The sequence below is a fragment of the Delphinapterus leucas genome, chromosome 10 (assembly GCF_059928025.1).
Source record: "Delphinapterus leucas isolate spDelLeu-1000000601 "Yukka" chromosome 10, BTC_Dleu_Yukka2, whole genome shotgun sequence".
In the NCBI taxonomy this organism is placed as follows: Eukaryota; Metazoa; Chordata; class Mammalia; order Artiodactyla; family Monodontidae; genus Delphinapterus; species Delphinapterus leucas.
In genome coordinates, this window is record NC_143138.1 from 97585310 (window position 1) to 97600879 (window position 15570).

At 46.2% G+C, this 15570-nt stretch overlaps 1 protein-coding gene across 2 annotated transcripts in view; it reads right to left on the bottom strand.

Annotated features, from left to right (window-relative positions):
* LHFPL4 (LHFPL tetraspan subfamily member 4) overlaps window positions 1-15217 on the bottom strand; it is a 28517-nt gene extending 13300 nt beyond the window's left edge. The window contains exon 1 of one of the 2 annotated variants that reach the window (XM_089919658.1): window positions 13653-15214. In XM_089919658.1, coding sequence (XP_089775784.1) covers window positions 13653-14058 — 406 coding nt within the window. In that variant the 5' untranslated portion in view covers window positions 14059-15214. Of the gene's footprint in view, window positions 1-13652 lie in introns of both variants that reach the window. The other variant, XM_089919657.1, reaches the window with a different exon arrangement.
* Window positions 15218-15570: the final 353 nt, after the last annotated feature.

Below are 15570 nucleotides of genomic sequence, written 5' to 3' on the forward strand. Positions count from 1 at the left end.
GGAGCGGGTGGTGGAACTAGGACTTAAATCAGAGCTTATCATTCAGGGACTTCCCTGGCGGTCCAGTGGTTAAGACTCCACGCTCCCAATGCAGGGAGCACAGGTTCGATCCCTAGTCAGGGAACTAAGATCCCATAGGCCGCACTGCACGGCCAAAAAAAAAAAAAAAAGGAAAAGAGCTCATCATTCATTCATTCAATAGACACTTCTTAAGCACCTACTATGTGCCAGCCCAGACTCCTGATCCAGGGCTCTCCTTATGCCATTAAACGGCTCTGGGATAAAAGGTTGATAATGATGAATAACGTGAAATGGAATGAAAAGAATAAGACAAAAATAAGAGGCTGTCAGAATAAGAACAGTTCAGCCCTCATCCTCTCGACACCTCCAGCCCATCCTCTCTACCAACAACCAGACCTATGATTCCCCCCCGCTCAAAGCACTCCAAGGCCGTTCTAGGTATTATACTACACGCAGGAGCCATATAGGAGGGAACTGATGATCTGCTTATGTTGAGAAAAAACAAATTTCACCATGAGGAAAACATCCATAGACAAAGTCAAAAGATAAACTGGGAGACAATATTTGTAACGTATCACAAAGAGCTAACTTTTTTAATTTATAAAGAGTTCTTACAAATCAGAGGAAAAATACCATTAGCCTGGTAGAAAAATATTTCTGAACTGACAGTTTACAGAAAACATACAGGTACACCTCGGAGATACTGCGGGTGCAGTTCCAGACCTCCACAATAAAGCAGATATCACAATAAAGCGAGTCACACAAATTTTTTTTTGGCTTCCCAGTGCATATAAAAGTTATGTTTACACTATACTATAGCCTATTAAGTGTGCAATAGCATTATGTCTAAAGAAATGTACAAACTTAAAATACTTTATAGCTAAAAAAAGCCAAAACAATTACAAAGATCACTGATCACAGATCACCCATAACAAATATAACAATGAAAAAGTATGAAATATTGTGAGAATTACCAAAATGTGACACAGAGACACAAAGTGTACCAAATGCTATTTGGAAAAATGGCACCGATAGACTTGCTCAACACAGGGTTGCCTCAAACCTTCAATTTGTTTAAAACAAAAAAAAAAAGGCAATATCTGTGAGGTGTACTAAAGTGAATTGCAATAAAATAAGGTTGGCCTGTATATATAAAAGATGCTTGACCTCATTCATAAAAGAAAGACAAATTACTATCATAAGAGAGTACTTTTTCCCATCAGTTTGGCAAAAATAAAATATTTGATAACACAGTTGGCAAGAATACGGGGAAACAGGTACCCTCGTACATTGTTGCTGGAAATGTAACTCTGCATAACTTCCACGGAGGGGACCTGACTGGATCTGTCAAAATTGTAAACATAAAGACCATTTAATCCAGCAATTCCACTCTAGGTCTTTATGTTATCCTTATACTTACATATGTATCAAATTATATACATCATCCACTGAAACACTGTGATACCAAGATATTGTAAATAACTTAAATACTGATGACATAAAAGATGACACATCCACACAGAAGTATATTATGCAGCTCTTAAGAAAAAAGCAGCTCTCTGTACACTGATCTGGAACAATCTCCAAGATGTGTTGTTGAATTTAAAAAGCAAGACAAACCAAGTGTTTAGTGTGCTACCATTTGTGGTGGTTTATAAATATGTCCACAACTTTTTAAATATACTTCCTTTCAAGAGGAGGAGCTGAATTCTCCTCCCCTTGAATGTGGGCTGGATTTAGTAACTCACTTCTAACAATAGAGTGTGGCAGAAGTGGTCTGTGATATCTGAGATTAGAACATAAAAGGCATTTGCTACGACAAAGGAGGCAAGAATGTACAATGGAGAAAAGACAGTCTCTTCAGCAAGGGGTGCTGGGAAAACTGGACCACTGCATGTAAGTTAGTGACATTAGAACACTCCCTCACAGCATACACAAAAATAAACTCAAAATGGCTTAAAGACCTATATATGACACGACATCATAAAATCTTAGAAGAGAACATAGGCAAAAGGTTCTCTGACATAAATCATAGCAATATTTTCTTAGATCAGTCTCCCAAGGCAAAAGAAACCATCAACAGAATGAAAAGACAACCTACAGAACGGGAGAAAATATTTGCAAACCATGTAACTGACAAGGGGTTAATATCCAAAATATATAAACAGCTCATACAACTCAATAGCAAAGGAACCAAATAATCCAATTTTAAAATGGGTGGAACACCTAAATAGACATTTCTCTGAAAAAAGACATACAGATGGCCAACAGGCACGTGAAAAGACGCTCAACATCACTAATTATTAGAGAAATGCAAATCAAAACTACAATGAGGTACCACCTCACACTGGTCAGAACGGCCACCATTAAAAGGTCCACAAATAACAAATGCTGGAGAGGGTGTGGAGAAAAGGGAGCCCTCCTACACTGTTGGTGGGAATGTAAATTGTTGCAGCCACTACGGAGAACAGTACAGAGATTCCTTAAAACAGAAAAAATAGAGGGCTTCCCTGGTGGCGCAGTGGTTGAGAGTCTGCCTGCCGATGCAGGGGACACGGGTTCGTGCCCCAGTCCGGGAAGATCCCACATGCCGCGGAGCGGCTGGGTCTGTGAGCCATGGCCGCTGAGCTTGCGCGTCCGGAGCCTGTGCTCCACAATGGGAGAGGCCGCGACAGTGAGAGGCCCGCGTACCGCAAAAAAAAAAAAAAAGAAAGAAAAAATAGAGCCACCATATGATCCAGCAATTCCACTCCTGGGCGTATATCCAGAAAAGATGAAAAAGATGTGGTATATATATACAATGGAATATTACTCAGCCATAAAAAAGAATGAAATATTGCCATTTGCAGCAACATGGATGGACCTAGAGAATATAATACAAAGTGAAGGAAGTCAGACAGAGAAAGACAAATATTATATGATATCACTTACATGTGGAATCTAAAAATAATACAAATGAATCTATATACAAACCAGAAACAGACTCACAACTACAAAACCAATTTATGGTTACCAAAGGGGAAAGGGAGGGGGGGAGAGGGATAAATTAGGAGTATGGGATTAACAGATAGAAACTACTACAATACATAAAATAGATAAGCAACAAGGATTTACTGTATAACACAGGAAACTATATTCAATATCTTATAATAACCTATAATGGAAAATAATCTGAGAAATGTATGTATGTAACTCAATCATTTTGTTGTACATGTGAAACTAACACAATATTGTAAATCAACTATACTTCAATTAAAAAAAAAAAAAGGCAGTGGGATGGCCAAAACAATCATGAAAAATAACAAAGTTGGAGGACTCACACTTCCTGATTTGAAAACTCACTACAAAGCAACAGTAATCAAGACAGACTGTTACTGGCATAAGCATAGACATACAGATCAATGGAACAGAAGTGAGAGTCCAGAAATTAACCCATGGTCAATTGATTTTTGGCAAGGGTGCCAAGACCATTCAGTTGAGAAAGAACACTGTTTTCAATAAACGGTGCGGGGACAACTGGAGAGCCACATTCAAAAGAATGAAGTTGAACTCTTACTTTACACCATATACAAAAATTAACTCAAATGGATGAGAGCCCTAAGTGTAAAAACTAAAACTATAAAACGCTTAGAAGAAAACAGAGGTAAATTTTTGTAACCTTGGGTTTGGCAATGGATTCTTAGAAATGACATCAAAAGCACAAGCAACAACAACAAAAAGATAAACTGGACTTGGTGTAAATTTAAAACTTTTGTGCTTCAAAGAACACCATCAAGAAAGTGAAAAGACAGCCATAGAACGGAAGAAAATATTTGCAAATCATATATCTGATAAGGGACTTATAACAAGTGTATAAAGAACTCTTACAACTCAATAGTAAAAAGAAAAATAATCCAATTTTTAAATGGGCAAAGGGGAAGGGAATGAGGGGAGGAAAGAAATAGGCGAGACAGATTGAAAGGTACAAACTTCCAGTTGCAAAATAAATGAGTCATGGCTATGAAATGTACAGTGTGGGGAGTACGGTCAATAAATATATGTTTATATGGTGACATACAGTAACTAGACTCATCATGGTGATCATTTTGAAATATATAGAAATATCAAATCACTGTGTTGTATGTTAGGAACTAACAACAGTGTTGTAGGTCAATTATACTTCAAAAAAAAAACACACAGAAGAAGAGAACAGGCTTGTGGTTACCAGAGGTGGGGGTGGGGGGAGAGACAACTGGATGAAGGCAGTCAAAAGGTACAAACTTCCAGTTATAAGGTAAACAAGTGCTAGGGATGTCATGTACAGCACCAAAAATATAATTACCAGTAAATCCTCAGAGTTCTCATCACACACAAAAACTTTCTATTTCTTTAATTTTATATCTATATAAGATGATGGATGTTCACTAAGCCAAATTATGCTGTACACCTGAAACTTATACAGTGCTGTATGTCAACTGTATCTCAATAAAACCGGAAGAAAAAAATGGGCAAAGGATCTGAATAGGTGTTTCTCCAAAGAAGGTATATAAATGGCCAACAAGCGCATGAAAAGATGCTTAACACCACTAATCATTAGGGAAATGGAAATCAAAACCACGAGTTACCAGTTCACACCCAGGAGGATGGCTGTAATCCAAAAGTCAGATAATAACATAAGTGTTGATGAGGATATGACTAAGCACCTTCACACACTGCTGGTGGGAAAGTAAAATGGTACTGCCCCTTTGAAGTACAATCTGGCAGTTCTTCAAAACGTCAGAGTTGCCACCTGAGCCAGCAATTAGACTCTCGGGAATATATCCAAGGGAAATGAAAACATGTGTCCACACAAAAACCTGTACACAAGTGTTCATAGCAACATTATTCATAATAGCCAAAAGGTGGAGACAATCCAAGTGGCCATCAGCTGATGACTGGATAAACAAAATGCAGTATATCCATACAATGGAATATTATTCAGCTGTAAAAAGGAATGAGGTATTGACCCATGCTGCAACATGAATGAACCTTGAAAACATTATGCTAAGTGAAAGATGCCAATCACAAAGACCACATATTATATGATTCCATTTATACAAAATGTCCACAACAGGCTTAATAGACAGAAAGTAGGTTAGTGGCTGCTTAGAGGACAGAGAAGATGGGCATGGTAGGCTTAAGGGGAGATAGCTAAAGGATAGATATAAGGCATCTTGAGGTTATGTAAATATATTAAAATTGATTGTGGTAATGGTTACACAACTCTGTAAATATACTAAAAACTACTGAATTGTACACTTTATATGTGTGAATTGTGTGGCATATGATTTAAATCTCAATAAAGCTATTACCAAAGCAGGGCGGGTGGGCATCATACCTTCTTATTTCTCTCTCTCAGAGCACTCATTCTGAGGTCTCCTCCAGCCGACCCCAGCTAAGGTCTTGGGTGCAACTTCATGAGACACCTCAAGCCAGAACTACCCATCTAAGCACTCCCAAATTCCTGTGACTCACAGAAACAGAGATAATAAATGCTTGTTGCTTTCAGCCACTAAGTTTTGGGGCAATCTGCTATGCAGCAATAGATAACTAATATACCATTTATTTTTTAAAAATATCGTTTGAATTTGCTTGTATATTTATGGGATTTCTTGGAAAGGATACTCAAGAAATGGTAAAAGTGGTTGCCCCTGGGAGGAGACTTCTGGGAGGATCACTGAGAAATGAGAGCAGGGAGGAGGCTTACATCTGATTAAACACCATTTTATCTTTTGAATTTTGTTTCCCGTGCATGTATTAACTTTTCTGAAAAGTAAGTGAAAGTCTGGAAAAATTTTTAAAAATAAAAAAAAAAAAGTCAACAAGTATCTGCTGCTTATAGATAAAGTCTAAACTCCTGACCATGGCTTAGAAGGCATCCGCAATCCAGCCCCTCTCCACCTTCCCAGTCTCAGCTCTCACCTCCCCTTGTGCTAATTGTCTGTGGTGCCCAAAACACACCAGGCTATTTCCCTCCTCCACACCTTCAATCATACTGTCTCTTCTGCCTGGTTCCCCTTCTCATCCTTTAAGACTCAGCTCAAATGCTGTTACTTTTTGGAAGACTTCTCTGGCTGTCCTTAATGTGTCAGAAGTGTGTGCCCCCAAGATACCCTTGCATGATTCAATCATTTCATATGTCATCCCATAGTGTGATGATCCAATTTCTTTCCTGCCTCTCCCATTAGACTATGAGCTTCCGGGGAGCGAGGACTCTTACTCAGGATTCCCTGAGCCTAGCCTGACACACAGAGGAGGCTGTCAGTAAAGGACTGATGTGAGAAAGAAAGGAAGGGAATAGGGAGAGAAGGAGCAAAGCAAAAAAATGCAAGAAGGGAGGGAGGGAAGGAAGGTGGAAGGCAGGAAAGAAGGAAGGAAGGGGGAATTGGGGGAGCAAGGAAATGAGGGAGGGAAGAGTGGGAGGAAAAAAAAAAAAGAGAGAGAGTGGGAGGAAAGAAATTCCCCCAATGTGCTCAGCAGTCTCATCACATTCAACAGAGACTCGCTGGATGAATAAAGTCCCAAACCAAATCTGAAACATAAGCCAAGGAAGTGGGGAGGGATGTGGATGCATATTCTAGGCTGTAGTGACACTGCTGCTCCTACCTCAGAGACCCCTGATGATTTAGGACACACATCTGGGAGGCTGGAAGATGCTCACCTCTGGCGCACCAACCAGCCCCTGCTGCCACCTCCACCATCAGTCTCCCCAGCGCCCACTATATCTCACACGTGCTGTTTGCCACCGTGATTCTAGCACTGGGCAGTGCCTGACACATAGTAGGCTCTCGACACTGAATAAATGTGGTCAGAATCACCCCCCTTCTGTGGATAGAGGAGTCTCACTTTGTGAGCATGGCCTTGTCTCTTCTCTCTGGGACTCAGTTTTGTTATCTGTACAACAAGGGAGTTGAGCCAGCTGATTGGTAAGACCCTTCCCAGCTGACAGTCTATGACTTCTTAAGGCCTTTGATCATCTCAGCAAGTCCAAAGTCTTTCACCTGAGTAGCAAGGACCCCTCACAAGCTGCTCTTCACTCAGACTATGTCACAAGAATAACAGTGACCATTTACTGATTGTTCACGCTGTATACCAGGGACCACACTCGGCATTTCAGCCCCATGGTTTCATTTCTTTCTTTCCATCACCTCTGAAGTAGGTACAATAATCACCTCCATTTTACAGATAAGGGAACTGAGGCTCAGAGAGGAAACCCACTTATCCAAGGGACACACAGCTGGGAAGTGGCAAAGTGGGAATTCTAAGTCCTCCACCACTTCCCCACACTGTCCCCTCAGACCCTCGACCAGGCTTCCAGTCTGAGTCTCTACTCCAGCCAGCAACCTCCCCTTGGCTAACCTCACTCAGCCCACAGGTAAACACTGAGTACATACACCTGCCAGTTGTAACTTGTAATCTGTGTATTCATGTCCTGTGTTTCAGTTCAGGGCTAAAAACAGGTTCTAGATCCATTTAGACTCATATGAAGTTTCAGCTCCTTCTTTCACTAGATGTGTGACCTTTGGACAAGTCATTTTAACAGATGAACAGTAAATGACATAACGAATGTGAAAGTGTCTAGCACCCGAAAATGGGAAAGACCAGGTAAAGAGTAGCAGAGATATCCTGAGAAGCCTTGAAAAACTGACCCCTGGGACTTCCCTGGTGGCGCAGTGGTTAAGAATCCTCCTGCCAATGCAGGGGACACGGGTCTGAGCCCTGGCCCGGGAGGATCCCACATGCCGCGGAGCAACTAAGCCCGTGCACCACAACTACTGAGCCCGCATGCCACAACTACTGATGCATACACGCCTAGAGCCCAGGCTCCTCAACAAGAGAAGCCACCGCAATGAGAAGCCCGTGCACCGCAACGAAGAGTAGCCCCCGCTCGCCACAACTAGCAGAAGCCCACACACAACAACAAAGACCAAACACAGCCAAAAATTAATTGATTAATTTTTTTAAAAAAGAAAAGCTGACCCCTAACTCCACAAAGAGCCACCTGAGTCTCCCAGCCTCTCTACTTAGCATTCGACTCTTCTGGCAAATTCATCCTGTCTCTATTCCCATCCTGAATGTCCCTTTATAAATCCTTGGGCTTTCTAGTTAGACAGACTGAGTTACAATTCTGGCTCCACCACTTACCCCCTGTATGACCTTGGACAAATGACTCTTTCCTTTCAGAGGCTCAGTGTTCTCATCTATGAAATATTCATAGTGGCACCTACCCCATAGGATTTTTGTGAGGATTCAATGACAGTATGCATGTAAATGTTTAGCATATGGTCAAGCATATAGTAAAGGCTCAGAAAATGTTAACTATTTTTTTCCTGATTATTATCAAAAAATTTGGATTTAATCAGCAGGCGGTTTGAAGCTACTACCACTGTTAATAAACAGTTAATAAACAGTTAATAAACAGTGGTAGTAGCTTCGAACCGCCTGCTGATTAAATCCAAATTTTTTGACCCAGTACTCAGAGCCTTGCACACTGTAGCCCCATCATTCCTTCCTGGCCTCTTTCACTGCTGCTCCCCTACGTGGATGCCACACTCAAGCCAGATGTGGCTTTCTCTCCTCTGTGTCTCTCCGTCCATGATCTTCCTCTCCATTCAGAATGCTCTCTCGCAACTCACACCTGTCCACACCCAGCCCCACTCAAGCTTCACCTCCCAACTAAGGCGGTATCCTCCTCAATTGCCCTGGTCTTCCACAGCACCTAAAGCTGAGCACGTATTAGTGCTCAGACTGTCCAGGATGAGGCCTCTGTCTGCACTTGTCTAACCCACAGTAGCCCTCTTTCAGTGGTCACACCTGATTTCCCTTTGTGGGAATTTATCTTTCTCCCCTATCAGTTCATGTGTCCCAGGGATGGGTATGTGGCCGAGACCTTAGACAGTCACACTGATTAATTAAGAGGTAGACACTTGACCAAAGCTAGACAATCAGAATCAGCCCTGGAACTTTTGCTGGAACCATTGAATAAAAGCTCTTTTTTATTCCACAGGCATTGCTAAGCTGAAGCAATGTAAATTCAGAGCTGCTGGTAGCCTTACTTATAACCTTCAAAAGAGAAGTGAATTTAAAAGTGAGCCAACACAGAGGAACCAGGAAATGGAGACTGACTGATTTTTTTTTAATATTTATTTATTTATTTGGCCGCACTGGCACTCAGGATATTCGTTGCTACATGCAAACTCTTAGTTGCAGCATGTGGGATCTAGTTCCTGACCAGGGATCAAACCCAGGCCCCCTGCATAGATAGGGTGTGCAGAGTCTTAGCCACTGGACCACCAGGGAAGTCCCAAGAGATTGATTTTTTTTTGGAGTATAATTGCTTTACAATGTTGTGTTAGTTTCTGCTATATAACAAAGTGAATCAGCTATATGTATACATATATCCCCATATCCCCTCCCTCTTGCCTCTCCCTCCCACCCTCCCTATCCCACCCCTCTAAGTGGTCACAGGGCACCGAGCTGATCTCCCTGTGCAATGCAGCTGCTTCCCACTAGCTATTTTACATTTGGTAGTGTATATATGTCGATGCTACTGAGAGACTGATTTTTAATGACATTATTTGAGCATCTGAATCTATCCGTGCCTGAAGCCAGTGCTCTTGAGTTTTAATGTATGTGAGCCAAAAACACTACCCTCTTTACCTTATTTTATTTTACTTTTTTTTTTTTTTTCCGGTACACGGGCCTCTCACTGTTTTGGCCTTTCCCGTTGCGGAGCACAGGCTCCGGACGCACAGGCTCCGCGGCCATGGCTCACGGGCCCAGCCGCTCTGCAGCATGTGTGATCTTCCCAGACCAGGGCACGAACCCGTGTCCCCTGCATCGGCAGGCAGGCTCTCAACCACTGCACCACCAGGGAAGCCCTTTATCTTATTTTAATTTACTTAAGGCAGCTTGAGTTGGGTTTCTGTCACTTTTCACTGAAAGACTGCTGACCAGTATAGTGATTCACCTAGATGGTAAGCTTCCTGAGAGCAGGGATTGTCCACATGCTGCATGGCATGGCCAATAAACAGCTTGAGTAAATGTTCACTTGAACAAGAACCATACAACAGGCATTCCCTCTTTTTTTTTTTTTTTTTTTTTCTGTCTGCACTGCATGGCATGCGGGATCTTAGTTTCCCAACCAGGGATCAAACCTGTAGCCCCTGCAGTGGACGCACAGAGTCTTAACCACTGGACCACCAGGGAAGTCCTTCTAATTCTTATCTGATACAAATAAGGCCCTCTGCTTCTCTGCAGTTTCTCTGAGGATGACTGATTTCTCACTTTCTGAGTGGAATGATCTTGGTGAAAGAGTTATTCTAGGAGCCCCACAGGCCTGAAAGAGATACTTTAAATCCACTAATCTGATTAGTCCCCCACTGTACAGATGAGAAAACTGAGATTTAAGCTAAAAAGTGGTGGCTTAACACTACATGGTGAGTCACAGGCAGAATTAACTAAGACAACCCTCCCCCACCAGCGCAATCCCATGACTTGTAGTCTAGTGCTCTGTCCTCTGCCCCTTTTTTTTTTTTAATTAATTTATTTATTTTTGGCTGCGTTGGGTCTTTGTTGCTGCGCTTGGGCTTTCTCTAGTTGCGGTGAGTAGGGGCTACTCTTCATTGTGGTGCGCAGGTTTCTTATTGAAGTGGCTTCTCTGGTCGCGAAGCACGGGCTCCAGGCGCGCAGGCTTCAGTAGTTGTGGCACGTGGGCTCAGTAGTTGTGGCGCACGGGTTTAGTTGCTCCACGGCATGTGGGATCTTCCCAGACCAGGGCTCAAACCCATGTCCCCTGAATTGGCAGGCAGATCCTTAACCACTGCGCCACCAGGGAAGCCCCTGATCTCTGCCCTTTATTAAGCAAAGTAAGTCAGTCACTTAGCCAGAGCTCAGAAATCTCTAAGTAAAATACAATGAACGGCTCAACTCTGATAACTGCCCTTAGGGGTGGGGCAAAACACAAGGGAAAGAGCACTGGACCAGGAGTCATGACTAGTTTACTCTATTACTGGCTGTGTGACTTTGGGTAAGACCTTTATGTCTCTAGGCTCAGTTTCCTCTCTCTATAATGGGGGTGGAGGAAGGCAGGGTTTGAAGGAGCTGATTCCTAAGATCCCTGAAATTCTATATTTACATGGGGGTTGTTGAATAGTTCATCAAATCCCCAAGATTAAACCCACATGGATTACAGAGAATTGGATGGATTACAGCGAACTGGAAGGCCAAGAGGTCAGTAAACCATCTGCAGACTACAAATCAAGGTTCAGGATATGGGAGTTCCAGCTGAGCATATATTCTTTCCAGCTCGCCTTTTAAGAGTAGAATGGAAATCACCTTCTGGGTACTGATAAATATGGAGATACGTCCCACATCCTACAATTCTCCTTTCTCACTTTCTCCAAAATCTTAAAAGACCTCCATCTAAGTCAATTGGAGCAAGCCCACTAGAATGTCCACACTGAATAAATGCTGCCTTCTGCAAGGTAGTCCTTTTGGGAGTTTGAACAATTCTTCCAACGGGCCAGAAATTCCTCCCAGCATTTGTAACAGTCCTCTTGGGGAAGCAAACCAGCCTCGTGATTTTGCCTTCACACCTTGGCTTTCATCTCAAGTGACAGTTCTCATCTTGACCACCCATTGTGTTTTCTTCTTTTTTAATTTTTTAAATTAATTTATTTATTTGGTTGTGCTGAGTCTTAGTTGCAGCAGGCGGGCTCCTTAGTTGTGGCTGGTGCGCTCCTTAGTTGTGGCATGCGAACTCTTAGTTGCAGCACGCACGTGGGATCTAGTTCCCTGACCAGGGATTGAACCCGGGTCCCTTGCATCAGGAGCGCGAAGTCTTAATCACTGTGCCACCAGGGAACTCCCATCCATTGTGTTTTCTACACTTGGCCATTTCCAAAAATCATAGTCCTCCTTTAAAAAATGGAGGTTTGGGACTTCCCTGGTGGCGCAGTGGTTAAGAATCCGCCTGCCAATGAGGAGGACACGGGTTCGATCCCCGGTCCGGGAAGATCCCACATGCCACGGAGCAACTAAGCCTGTGCACCACAACTACTGAGCCCACGTGCCGCAACTACTGAAGCCCACGCACCTAGAGCCCATGCTCCACAACAAGAGAAGCCACCGCAATGAGAAGCCCGTGCACCGCAACGAAGAGTAGCCCCCGCTCACCGCAACTAGAGAAAGCCCGTGCGCAGCAACGAAGACCCAATGCGGCCAAAAATAAATAAATTATTTAATTTAAAAAAAATAGAGGTTTCCCCTCAAAGACGATGTTCAAGAGTATACACACCACCATCCAAAGACAATTTCCTACAATGTTTTGAGGAGTGGAACCATCAGCAAGTGACAGAACAGCTTCTTCAGGAGGTCTCTTTTGAAGGGGCTGACACTGGTTGAATATCCTGAGGTGCTTATTTTGAAAAACCATCTCTGCTGCATGATCATCACATTTTCCCTTCTCCTTCTCGACCCTGGAAGGCTCTAAATGTTTTCCTTCACCAGCCTTCGTCAGCCTCCTCCTCCATCCCTGCCATCCCCTGGCCCAACTGTCCTCAGCCCAACTGTCTTCCCTGCCTGCAATTAGGCAAATGCCCAAGTTGCTGAATCTTCAAAATCTGTCTTCGATTGAAAGGTAGGCAGTGATGGGGGACTCTAATGGATCCTGGAAAACCGTCTCAGCAGCTCTTACTCCCAAAAGGCCCTTCTCTGGTTTTTAGGGCAAGGTGTCTGTCTTAACCAAACATTTCAGAGGGTCCCAGAGACTCATTCCCACTAGGCATGGCACCAGAACCCTTCCTGCCTTGGTGGGGGTGGGAGGCTGGAGACCTGCTCTCCAGAGGCCCATGTTGCCAGGTGTTGTCAACCACCTACACTTCAAACGTTGGACAGACACTACAGACAGCCTTCTCTTTAACACCACCCTCCATCCTTTCCCAACTTTATAGTTTATAAATTACTCTTTCATGAGTTCTTGGACTCTTCTCCACTGTTTTACAGATGAGGAAACTGAGCCTCAGAGAAGTAAAGTGAAACATCCAAATTGATAACGTTAGCAAGTTAAAGGTCACTGTCAGATCTCTTGATTCCCCATCTCATTTTTTTGTTTTTAATTTTTTAGGTCACGCCGTGTGGCATGAGGGATCTTAGTTCCCCTACCAGGGATCAAACCCGTGCCCCCTGCATTGGGAGCACAGAATCTTAACCACTGGACCACCAGGGAAGTCCCTCATGCTTTTTTCAATGCAACAGAAATTGCTCACACCTAGAGTAACTCCTCATTCAGATAGCTATTTCCCTTAAGAGCCAAGGGTCTCTTTCTCAGAGACCCTCAGAAACTCAGACATAATGCTCATCCATCAATAAACGCAATCTGCCCACATCCAAGCACACAGACCTATAGACCCAGTTCTAAGGCTATGCCCTCTGACCCAAGGTGTCTCTCTCATAGAATCCCCTCCCCACTGGCTGCTTAGAGTCAGCGAAGGAGGTGTGTCTTTAGACAGAGGAGCAGAATCTGTCTCTGACTCCTCCAAGAAGGGGTCCTGGAAGAAGAAGCCCCTTCCTCAGCGTCTGTTCTAGAAGTCCCACCCCCGCCCCTCCCCTACCTGCCAAGAGCTGCATCCAGGCGCAGATCTTGTAGACCGTGGCCGTGTTGCAGAAGAAGAAAAGAGCAAAGCAGGTGATGCAGCCGAGGATCAGCACCATGGAGAGCAGCACGAAGAAGGCGGCCGCCTTGAAGGCGCCGGACGGGATAGTGCTGAAGTCGGTGAACGAGCCGCGGCAGGTGAGCTCGCGGCCCGCCAGCCCGCTGCCCACACAGTAGTGGAAGAGGCCGAAGTAACCAGGCTTGGGGGTGCTCACGCTGTCGCCCACCCAGTAGGGCTGGATGAAGACCACCACGTTGATGATGGCGAAGCAGATGGTGAAGATGGCCCATAGCACACCGATGGCGCGCGAGTTCCGCATGTAGTGCTCGTGGTAGAGCTTGGAGGCCTCCTGCGAGGGCAGCATGGTGCCCGGGGGCGGGGCCGGCGGCGGCTTGCGGGGGCCGCCGGCCCGGGACCGACAGCCGGGCTGCCGGGCGGGAGCTGGGGACGCACGCGAGAAGGGACCCTAAGCCAAGGAACCCGCGAGGGCGGGGCCTGAGGCGGAGCTGAGGGGACCTGGGGGCTGGTATGGAGGAGCTAGGAGGGGGTCATGAGAGTATCGGGAAGGTGTCAGGGTAGGGGGAGACTGGCAAAGATCTCCAATTCGGGGACATAGGAAGAGGCCATGTGAAAGTTGGGGGGCTGGGATGAGGGAGCTGGAATGAGCACAGGAGAGCTGGAGGCGGGGCGCTAGAAAGTGGTTACGGTGGCGTTGGGGAGGGGCTTGGGGGCTGGTACCAGTGAAGTAAGAGGGGACCGTGGGGAGATGGAATGGAGGCTGGAGACCGGCAGCGGAGAATTAAAAGCGGGGTTTTACAGGGAGCTCGGAAGGGAATCTGGGGGCTGGTGTTCGGGGTAAAAGGAGGTCTGGTATTGGGTGTCTAGAAAGGGGCTGTGGAGAGGGGGGTGGGCGCTTCTACGAGGGGGTAAGAAAGGGATGTAAGGGGTTAGTGCCAGGGGACTGGGAAGGTGATATGGGGGCTGGGACAGGGAGGGCGAAGAGCAGGAACCAGGATGAGGCTAGAGGGACATCGGGGGCCGGAGCCGCAGGGTCTGAACAGGGGGCGAGGGGGTTGGGAGGGTCCCTCAGAAGACAGGGCTCGGGGGAGCCTACGTTTGGCGGGCCAGGGCTACAGGGAGAGAGGTTTTCCAGGCCAAGGGGACGAGGGACAGGCGCCGGCAGGCAGCCCGAGCCGCGAGGGGCGGGCAGTGGGCAGGGGCTGTCCCCGGGGCGCGGGGGAGCGGCCGGGCCCGGGTAGGGCCAGGGATGGGGGCTGGGGGGCGGCTGCCGCGCGCCCAGGCCGGACGCACGCGGAGGCTGCGGCCCCGGGAAGGGGGTGCGGGGAGACCAACCTGGGCCCGGTCCGGAGCAGTGGGTCCGGGACTGCCACGGCCTAGGCGCCGCGGCTCGGCGCTCCGAGCGGCTGCTTCCCGGGCCCAGGCGGCGGCCTCGGCGCGGCCTCCATCTTGCTCGGGCTCTCCCCGGGGCGCGCTCCCGCGCGGAGGCGCGAGCTCTCGGGCACCGGCGCGGCCCGACGGAGGCGCGTTCCTGCCGCCGGCGTGCGGGGCGGAGCGGAACAGGAAAGGGAGCTCGGGTGTCCGCCAGTCCCGGAGAGGGGTTGGCACGGTCCGTGGGGTCCCCCAGCCGGAGCAGTAAGCCCCCGCCACAGTAAGGCCTTCTAATTGGGGGGACCCCCCCTCCTTCCGGCCGGAGCTGAGCGATTGTGGGTCCACGCAAAGCCCATGGGAACGCTGCACGGGCAGAACAGGGTGTTAGTTCACAGCGTTTGAACTGATCCCTTGCTCCCAAATTACCTCGGGTACAGCCTACCACAGTGTCTGTCGAGTGGCACCGTTACGCTTCCAGTCCTTTGGG